We start from the raw sequence: 10,200 nt of genomic DNA, 5'->3' as shown, positions 1-10,200 counted from the left end.
GGGCGGGCACACGGGGAGGGGCGGGGCAGGCAGGCGGGCAAACCGGTCGGGTGGCTCCCAGCCTCACAGCTGGGCTGGCACCCATATTCTGACAGTCGCTGGGGTTGGCACGGCAGCTCAGCAGCTGGGCACGGAGCTGGGGCCGAGAGGCCACCACCAGGTACGGGGGCCCCGGGCTGAAGGGGGAGGCAGCGGGTGTGAACCACACATCTGGCCCCAAAGTGTGCCCCAACCCTCACTGCCCCATCTCTGCCCCTTGGCTTCCCGTCCACGCTTACCCAGCAGCATCTTCTCCCTAGACTTTGCTTTAGGCTCTTCACGTTTTCCCAGGATGCCCCAGTCCGTCCCCAGTTTGCTGAACTTCCCCCCAAACCACACCACCCTGATTTCATTTCCTTCCCCAGCACCCACTTCCCTCCAAACCCTCATCCAGGCCCCCAAATGCACCCAGCTCTGAATGTCAAGCACCCTGAATTGCTCGGCTGCTCCCCAACTTTCGCCACAAGGGTTTCATGGTTTCATAAAGGCCCATCAAAGCTCAGCAGCCTCCCCACCCCCGCCACAGCGCCCCCATTACCAGCAAGCCTGCTCAGCCCTTCCCAGCTGGGGGTGTCCAAACACCCAGCCCATGGGAATCTCGCTCGCCCCCAAATTATCCCCAACCCCTCTCCCCCACCCTGGTCACTCACACTCAGCGGATCATCCTCCAGCCCCCCTTCAGTGTCCCAGGAACGTGATATTGGGGACAGGATCTCACCTGTCCCAGAGGCAGGCAGGGACCCTATGTCAGATCTCTGCTGTGCGTACTGCCTAGCACTGGGCACTGAGCCATCAGCTCCCTGCTCCGACCTGTCCCCCCAGGAGCAGCCTCTGACACCCCTCGCCGGCCACCATGCAGAAGCCCTTCCACATCCACTTCGCCAAAGGTGCCCTGCCCCCCTGCACCCCCCCGGAACGCTACTTCTTGGACTCCAAGTTGGGTCACCAGGGAGGTAGGGGTTCAGTTGTTGGGGGGGCGGTCACAGCATGAAAGAGGCCTGTGAGTGGAGGCTGCTGAGTGAAAGGAGAACCTCAGGTCCTGGGAGAGAATCCACCACCACTTCCCATAGAGGCTTCTACATAGTGAAACCAACGTGGGGGGACCCCAAACCTGGGGAGCCAAGATGGGAGCCTGGGCCAGGCATGGGAGCAGGGGAGGCCTCCCTGGCCTGCTCTTTCCCCTAGTATGGGGATAGTTCCCCTCCCCAAGTTCCTAGGCTGTGGAGACAGCCTCCCAACTTAAGGGGGGTCCTGGGGGATCCCTCAGCAGTGAGTGCATCTGAATCGGGGGAGGGGTCAGCTTCCCGTGTGACTGCAGGTATGCTTGCCCTGGTTGGGAGTGGAGTGGGGAGGAGGGGCAATTACCATCCATTATGGGTGATTGGGCCTCAGGCACCCTCCTGCCAGCCAGGTCAGCACCCTCCTGCCAGCCAGGTCAGCACCCTCCTGCCAGCCAGGTCAGCACCCTCCTGCCAGCCAGGTCAGCACCCTCCTGCCAGCCTGGCCAAGGTGTAGGGCCACCCACCCCCTTCTTCCCCGCTGGCCTGTCCCCTCTCCACGGACACCTCTCATCACTTTGGCTTGCTCTGAAGCAGCCAGGCCAGCTACCTATGGACTCCCCGTCTCTTACTGGGGGCCCCCCACAGACCCAAGAATTTGGGGGAGTAAGGGCTGAAGGGACTCTACAGCTCCTTGCACGGCTGCAGTCCAGGCCCCTCACCTCTTCTTTCCTGCTGTCTACCCATCTCACCTGTGAGAGAGCACGGCTCCCCCTCTGCCCACTTCTCACTTTCCACTCGGATCCTTCGGGGCCTCAGGTGCCCCCAAGATTGCTCCAGCCCCAGCTTCCATCTGAAGACTTGACCAGGTTCTGTGCCAGGACTGTCCCACTGGGTCAGGCACCCAGGCCCAGTCACCCCACTTCCTTCTTTCTAGGATGCTGTCACCAGTGGCGCCATGACCCAGCAGCCCCTCCAGCCCACGGGCCCTGTTCGCTGCCCCCTCTGCCCCACTGGCAGCTGGCCTATCATGGCCGGCAGGAGGGCGGTGGCAGCCGGTGCCTGGACCCCCAGCCCCCAGTCCTGCAGCAACATCAGAAGCAGCAGCAGCAGCGACGGCGGCAGCCCCAGCCCCCACCTCCCTGCCCACCGCGACAGCGGCTCTGCCCTGTCCACGGGGCCCAGAGGGGGCCGCCTGCAGCAGCCACTGCCCTCATGGCCCTGGCCAGCGCCCCCCAGCCGCTCCCTGCGCCCATCACCTCACTCACCAGTGCACCTACCACCTCACTCACCTGTGCGCCCGCCGGTGTACCCACTGTAGCCAGCAGCGGCCCAGCCCCACCCTCAGCAGCCGGCACCTTCCTGGAGCCCAGCAAGCCCACTGATGTCCAGCCCCTGCCAGCCCCGGTGGCCTGCGGCCCCTTTGCTTCCTACAACTCCGGTGCTGACCCAGGCCTTCATGGGCTCCGTCCCTGGCTCTACCACCTCGCTGCCTGCTTAGGCCTCTTGCTCCTTGGGCCTGCCCTCCTCATCCTGACCCTGGGTCTCCCCCCGCCACTGCCCCCGCCTCTGCCTCAGCTGCGGGGATCCAAGGCTGCTGCTGGCCTGAGTAGGGCCGCCTGAGCTCGCGGTGAAGGCCTCTCTCTGCCTGTGCCGACACCCTTGGTCTGCTCTCTCTTCACAGCCCTGCCTCCCTGGCCCAGCAGCCACCAGGGGCATGGGGCAGGGTGACGAATGTTGGCCAGCTCTGGTGAGAGACAGGACAGTGTGAGGCTGTAGCAGGAGATAGAGAGTGACTGGGGAGGAGGGAGTGAACAGCAGGGGTGGGATCCATTCATTCATTCACCCATTCATTCATTCATCCACTCATTCATTCATCGACTCACTCATCTACTCATTCACTAGGTCACTCATTCATTCAGCAACTGCAGTGAACACCTGTAGTGTGCCTGGACGTATTCTGGGGATGCGACAGAGAGCAGGACAGACATCCCTGTCCTCATGGAACTCACACCCCACTGGGGTTTGGGGATGGATATGGCAAATCAAATAAGACAAAGAAATTAAAAAAATAGGTCACCTGGGGATAACCCCATTAGAGAGGAATGCAGCAGGGAAGGAGATGGTCATGTCAGCGTCTGCAAATTAAATAGGAGACGTCTGAGCAGAACCCGTGCGGCTCTCTCGAGTCTGTTCAGGCAGCGGGGTGGCGAGGTGGGGGACAGCAAGGAGGCCAGTGCGGCTGCAGCAGACAGAGTGAGGCCAGAGAGGGCGTAAGATGGCGGGTCACCCTGGGCCTGGTGGCCAGGTGAGGATTCGGCTGTAACCCTGAGTGAGAGGGGTGCCCTGGGAGGCTCTGAGTCCAGGAGGAGCTTGAGCTGACTCAAGATCTAACAGGAGAGGGGGCAGGAGGAGGCGAGGGCGGAAGTTGGCCACTCAGTGAGGCGGCAACTGCAAGAGTGCAGGCGAGAGGGAATGGTGGCCAGGCCAGGCCAGGCCAGGGTGAGGGTGGCAGAGGTGGGGCAACGTGGCTGGTTTCTAGGTCTGTTTTGAAAGTAGAACAATAGTGGAGCAGGGATACAGGTCCGGGTTGGGTCAGGCTCTGCAACTCTTGAGTCCCTGCCAGGCTTCCAGGGCATGACGTTGTCACTCACTGGAGGCTCTTGGTCAAGATGCCCATTTCTCACACGGGAAAAGAGAGGTTCAGCCAGTGAGGTCAGAGCTGGGCTTAGATGCACCCTTCCTGCCACCTCCACTGCCCTTGTCCTCCTCCTGGCCCCTGGCTGAGCCACCAGGCCGGGCTCCTTCTCTCAGAGGGGAACGGATGCAAGCCCACCAGGCTTCTGTGAAAGTGGGTGTGTTACCACCCCCCTACACACACACCCGAGGCCCCAACCAAGATCTGTGCCCTTAATAGCCATTTGAGATCGTGCCATTTACTGAAGGCTGTCCTGGCCAGGCTCTTTAGCATCCCCACTGGCCAGCCTCTCTGCCCCAGCCCTGGCGACCAGGCACAGTTAGCTCCACTCCCCAGAGGACGAGACTGAGCCTCCCTGAGGCTACCACTCTTGCAGGGATGTGCCGAAAAAACTGGCCAAGACTTGAACGTGAGACCGCCTGCCTGTCTCCAGGCCTGTGCTCTGGGTGGATTGGTGATTTGAGATTACGGGGAGGGTGAGAGGTTGGGGTGGGTCGCGGACCAGAAGCAGAGGGATCCTGGGGTCCTTGGGCCCTGTCCACACTTGAGCTAGGCTAGGGGAGCAGGCAGGAGCTGACAATGGGGGATTTGGGGGAACAGGAAGTAGTATCTTAAGTATCCAAGGGCCTTGTGTCCAAGCAAGGCTGATGGTCAAGATTGATGGTGTAGGGCCAGGGCAGCCAAATTCCCACTAGCCTCTGGTCCAGGCTGGGGAATTTCAGCCCCCCAGCCTCTGACTGGCAGACCCAGGGTCAGCTCCTCCTGTGGGGCCCCAAGGCGCAGACCTAGCCCTGGAGAAGGAGGCTGCCTGTCTGTGGCCACAGAACCCCCAGTTGGAGGGTCTGACCTGAATGACCTCAGGAATTGGGGGCACGGGGATGCTGGTGCACGGAAGAGCTGAAGGTGGGCGTTGTGGAGGGCAGATGGGGAGGAAGGTGGTGCTGGGCCAGGCTCACTGACTCAGTTTCCCCTCTCCACCTCCCACTTCCGGCCCCCAGACATTCTGACAGAGGATGACGTCTACTGTAGCTGCCTGGCCAAGACCTTGTGCCACGTGCCCGTGCCGGTGACCGTAGGTTTCTATGCCCCCTTCGGCTGCCGCCTGCACATGATGCTGGACAAGATCACCTGTGAGGATCTGTGTGTTGGGGTGGGGCGGGAAACAGAGCCTCTAGGCCCTGCTGGGCTCCAGGCTCCCCGAAGATGCACTCAGCCCTGGGGCCAGCCTGCCCAGCGCAGGCGCTCCATCTCAGCATTAACCAGGCCTATGCCCATGCCCATAGCCTCGCCCTCCCACCCCTGGACTCCAGCCTCCTCCCCAGCTTTCCCACCTCCAGTCTGTCCTCTCCCAATCCACTCTAAGGAATCTTTCTGAAATCCACATTTCGCCCTGACCCTCCCCTGTTCAAAAGCCCTCCACAGCTCCCCAGTGCCCTAGGCAGAAAGCCCAGGTTCTCCACCGAGACTGCAGGCTCCTGCCAAGCCCCCACTGGCCTGTGCCCCCCAGGTTTATCTCTGTCTCCTCAGCCCCAGCCCAGGGCCTGTTACCTGCAAGACTCCCAACAGAGAGATGCTAATTGAAGAAATGAGCCCAAACCTGGCCAGGTTCAGCAGCAGCTTTTACCTGTGTCACACCCTGCCTGAACTCAGATCCCCAGTCTTAACTGGCCTGAGAGGCTGAGGGTGACTCACTCCACGTGCCCAGCGCTAGTGCCAGCCTGAAGGCCTTTCATTCCTGAACCGCTTATTCAGTGAACTGCTGCACAGCAAGCCTGTGTCCAGCCCCTGTGTTGTCACAGAGGAATCAACAGGATCCCCAGAGGAGAAGGGATCTGCCCGGGATCTCACAGCAAGGGAGAGAGCAAAGATTTGGATTGGGAGGACAAAAGAAACAGCATTTTAGAACTCTTGCTGGGTGACTTAGAACATTCCTGAGCACATAGCAGACAGATCCTGACCTGGTGGCAAGAGGGGTCACGCACTGCTCAGCTCAGCAAACACTACCCCACACTTCGGTGCTCAGAGGCACAGCAGCGACTGAGACAGCCAGAGCTGTCCTCACAGGGCTCACAGTCCAGCAGGAGAGATACACCCATCTCCAGAGTGTGACGACCTAGAGTGGTTAGAGCTGAGATGGGGGAGATCAGAGGGCACCTGACCCAGCCTGGGGGAACAGGGAGGGCTTCCTGGAGGAGGCGGCAGCTGAGGTCCGTAGGAAGAGTAGCAGTAAGCCAGGAAATTAAGACCCAGGCTTTTACCAGCCTGCCTAACATTTCTGTTCCTCATAATCTCACATTCATTCTTTCACCCTGTCCTTAGAACCTCTGGGCCTCACCCTTACAACCTTCCCATTACCCCTCGGGCCTTCCAGACTTTCCCCCAGCCCCTAGCCCCGCCCTGACTCTTCCTCATGCCCCTTTCCCTACCCCTCCCGTGCTCTTCTTCTCTCGGGGCTCTACTTCTGCCCACCCCTGGTCCCCGGAGGTCTAAGCCAGAGTCCAGGCCTTCGCTCGGCCCCCGCCCCCTCCAGGCCCCGCACCCGCCGGCCGCGGCTCATGCGTGTCCCGCCCCCTTCCCGCAGCGCTGATGGAGCAGGAGGCCGCGCAGCGCGAGTCCGAGGAGCTGCGGCGCGTGCGGTGGCGGCCTCGGCAGGTGAGCGGCTGGGGCTTGCCGCAGCTGCTGTGGTACCTGGTGTTCCTGAAGCCGGTCATCACCGAGGTGCACCTGCGGCGCAAGAACGTGCAGTTCCTCTTCATCCGCTTCAGCGCCTGGCAGTACGCGGGCACCGACAAGCTGTGGGCCGGCCTGGTGACCACGCTGTGCGAGGGCATCCGCCACCACTACGGCGCGCTGCCCTTCAGCGTTTACTCAGTGCTGAGCAACAAGCCGGTCACTTCGGCGGGCTTCTACCAGCGCGAGTGGCACTGCCGATGCCGTGTGTGCCTTGTGCTGCTGGCGCTGCTGGCGGCGCTCAGCCTCGGCGTGGGCCTGCTCTACCTGTCCCTGAGCGGCCACGCGCTGGGTCACGCGCTGGGCCACGCGAGCGGCAGCGGCAGCGTGCTCAAGGCGTTCGGAGGCGCGGCCACCACGCTGTCGGGCTCGGGGCTGCTCATGGCCGTGTACTCGGTGGGCAAGCACCTGTTTGTGAGCCAGCGCAAGAGGATCGAGCGGCTGGTGTCCCGTGAGAAGTTTGGCAGCCAGCTGGGCTTCATGTGCGAGGTGAAGAAGGAGGTGGAGCTGCTCACCGATTTCCTGTGCTTCCTGGAGATCTACCAGCGGCGCCGACTGCGCGTCGTGCTCGAGGTCACCGGGCTGGACACGTGCTACCCGGAGCGCGTGGTGGGCGTGCTCAATGCCATCAACACGCTGCTGTCCGACAGCCACGCACCATTCATCTTCATCTTGGTCGTGGACCCCAGCATCCTGGCCGCGTGCCTCGAGAGCGCCAGCAACATGAAGGGCACGGCCGACAACGGCTACCACTTCCTCAACCGCACGGTTACGCTGCCCTTCTCCGTGCCCATCATGGGCCGCCGCACCAAGCTGCAGTTCCTGCACGACGCAGTGCAGAGCCGCGACGACCTGCTCTACCGCGAGATCACGCGCAAGCTGCGGTCGCCGGGCGGGGGCAGGAGCAGCCGGGACAACACTGAGGCCGAGCACCTGCTGGCGGTGGAGATGCACCCGGGCGCCGAGCACGCGCAGAGCCGCATCGACGCGGAGGCGGCGCGCCGCATCCAGGAGGCGCTTTTGTGTCTGCACGACGCGCGCGACTGCCTCTACGAGTACGTGCCCGACAACGTGGTGTCCATGCGGCGCATCGTCAACACCGTGCCCATCACCGTGCGCCTGCTGCTGCAGCAGCAGCCGCAGGGGAACTTTAGGGGTCCCACGCCGCGCCAGGCCGTGGCTTGGGTCGTGCTCGCCAACCAGTGGCCGTGCCGCCTCAGCTGGGTGCTGCAGTGCCTCGAGGACGGGCAGCAGGCCGGGGGCGCGCCCCAGGGGCGCGCGCGCCTCTGGAACGTGTTCTGCGACAACAGCCGCGAGCTCCACACCATGACCGAAGCGTTGAAGAACGTACTCGACCTGGACGGCGACCCAGAACTCTTCGAGCGCTTCTTGGGCGCCGACTTCCCCTTCACGGTGGACGAGGCGCAGAGCTTGCTGCGCTGCACCGTCAACCTGGACCACTCCATCCGCCGCCGCATGGGCCTTATCCGTGCGGTCAGCACGCTCAAGCCGCCCAGCCCGCCCAAATCCCCTGCCCGGGATGTCTCCCACGCCATCAACGGCGCCGCCAACAAAGCCAGCACCTCCGGGGCGTCCCCGTCAGGCCATGCCAAGAGTCAGTAACACCTTCCCTTCATCCCCACCAGGCCACGACGCAGAACATGCCTTTAGGCATGCCAGCAACGCCCACCAACCCTCAGACTGGGCGAAAGGGGGCAAGCCTAGGCCCCTGGCCTGAGCGCCCTTTCCTTCCAGGGAACCCAGCCCAAGTGGACCTTGAATGGAGGACTCCAGCCAGCAGAAGCAACAGCTACTTTTTGGCCCAGATGAGGGCAAAAGGTCCAGAATGGGTCTAAGGCCCAGAGACCATTGTCTAGAGTCTGGAGTGAGGCCTGTGATAGCCACATTCCCCAGACAGAGCAGTTGGCAGCAGCCCCCAAGAGTGGGGTGGTGTCAGAGAGCAGATCCAGGATCAGTGAGGAACTGAGGATTGAAGTGCAATAAATGAAGGTGTGTAAAGCCCCCAACTGGTCTTTATGCCTTGGTCTTGCCTGGCTAGGTGAGGATTGGGCTAGGCCTGCCCTGTCCTGTCATACCCCCTCAGAGCTTCAGGCTGGCAGCCTTGTCATGGGCATCCCTGGCAGCGAAAGGGACTGCGGGGGTGGTGGGCGAGGCTTCAGAGGCAGAGGAGAGGAAGGACGGATGTGCCAGGTTGACTCAGGTGAAGGAGAGCGTCCAGGCCTCAGGGTATTCAGGTCCTTGTCCCCACACCCTAGCCTGCCCCTCTGTGGGCAGGGCTGGAGCTGGCATTTCCGAGGGTGGTGTCCCCGGTGACCTCAGCAGGCTGCTCCACCCTCATCATAATAATGTAATTAGGCCTCGTTGGCACCTCAGACAGCTGGGGTGGGCAGCTCAGCCTCCCCCAGAAAAGTAACTTGTCCAGGGCTGCCTGCCTGACAGGCCATTCCAGGGCCATGGGTTTGACACTGAAGCCATCTGCTCAGCCCCTAGGTGGGCAGCTGAGGCCTGGGATATTGAGGGACAGAGATGGGGACACTTAACAGGACATAGAGCAGGAGCCAGGCCAGACAAGAGGGGCACCCTGGGGCTGGAGCTGGGCTCGGCCAGCCTGGCTCCAGCCTCCCCCTTCCCAGAGATCTTGGAGATGGCACACCTGTGGGCAGCGTCAGATTCCTTGTTGGTCAAATATTCAGCCACACCCGCAGGCCTGGGGTTTGCCCGGCCCTGTCCAGTGGGGGGACCAACACTGAACATACCCTATGTGACTGGAAGGTGAGGGTGGGCGGAGGGGACAGTCCCAGAGGGACCCAAGAGCTGTGCGCTCCAGGCCCAGCAACAGCACCCACCCTCAGGCCACGCGGTCAGGTGGGGACTGGCCTCATGCGCCTGAGCTCCAAGGCTGGCCCATAACCCCCAACACCCCTGGCCATAGTGCACACAATGCCCAAACAGCTGTCCTGATTGTCCCAGGAGCTGTCCGGACAGAGACGCTGCTTTTCCAGTCCGGTATGGCTAAGCTGGTGGGATAGGCCTGGCCTGCCTGGAGATGTCTTGCCAAGAAGGAGAGCACCACAGACTGACTGCTGGAGCCAGTATTTCTCCCTTTCTTTTTGTTAAAGCCATTTTGAGCTGGGTTTCTCTTTCTTACCATCTACAGTCCAGGCTGAAAATAAACTGGTGCCAGGAATGGGGTGCTGCAACAGAAAGATACTGAAGTGTGGACTTGGCTGGAGACTGGGAGCTGGACTGAGGCGTCCCCAGGCCCCCGTGAAAAGCAGAAGCCTCTGTGAGGTGGTACCAAGCTGTGCTCAGATCATTGCCCATGTTGTCTTAAGACTCTGACCAAGTGCTGCCCCAGAGAGTTTGGGGGACTTTGTACAAAACGCCCCATAGGGATTCCAAGGTTCTGGTGGAGCAGTAGTTAAAGCACTCAGCTGTTAACCAAAAGGTGGGTGGTTTGAGCCCACCAGCCACTCTGCTCTGCTTTTGTAAAGATTTACAGCCTTGGATACCCTGTGGGGCAGTTCAAGTATCCTCTGTTCTATAGGGTCAGTGAGCCGGAATCAACCGAAAGGCAGTGGGTTTGTTTTGGGTTTTTGTACAAAAAACCAGGATGTCACAATGACTGGGGTGGCCGAGATGCCCACTGTCCACCAGGGATCATGCTCCCTCTAGCAAGGAGCTCTCTTATCTACGAGGTCCTGGGACTAGCTT

The 10,200-nt window shown here is 61.5% G+C and overlaps 1 protein-coding gene across 1 annotated transcript; it reads left to right on the top strand.

Moving 5' to 3' along the window:
* Positions 1–28: 28 nt before the first annotated feature.
* On the top strand, positions 29–9,292 carry NKPD1 (NTPase KAP family P-loop domain containing 1). Its single transcript, XM_010586448.3, has 5 exons — positions 29–992; positions 1,975–2,478; positions 4,734–4,865; positions 6,317–8,068; positions 8,112–9,292. Exons 1-5 carry the CDS (start codon positions 893–895, stop codon positions 8,201–8,203), a joined length of 2,580 nt encoding a protein of 859 aa, XP_010584750.1. The 5' UTR covers positions 29–892; the 3' UTR covers positions 8,204–9,292.
* Positions 9,293–10,200: the final 908 nt, after the last annotated feature.

Source organism: Loxodonta africana, chromosome 11 (genome assembly GCF_030014295.1).
Source record: "Loxodonta africana isolate mLoxAfr1 chromosome 11, mLoxAfr1.hap2, whole genome shotgun sequence".
NCBI lineage: Eukaryota > Metazoa > Chordata > Mammalia > Proboscidea > Elephantidae > Loxodonta > Loxodonta africana.
The sequence above is the reverse complement of the archived record's forward strand: the minus strand, read 5'-3'. Positions and strand labels throughout refer to the sequence as shown.

Excerpts from the sequence above, each read along its gene's own strand:
- NKPD1 (XM_010586448.3), top strand. The coding sequence starts at position 893 with ATGCAGAAGCCCTTCCACATCCACTTCGCCAAAGGTGCCCTGCCCCCC. Across the intron at positions 4,866-6,316 it reads GATGCTGGACAAGATCACCT|CGCTGATGGAGCAGGAGGCC; the intron begins GTGAGGATCTGT and ends CCCTTCCCGCAG. Across the intron at positions 8,069-8,111 it reads CTCCGGGGCGTCCCCGTCAG|GCCACGACGCAGAACATGCC; the intron begins GCCATGCCAAGA and ends CATCCCCACCAG.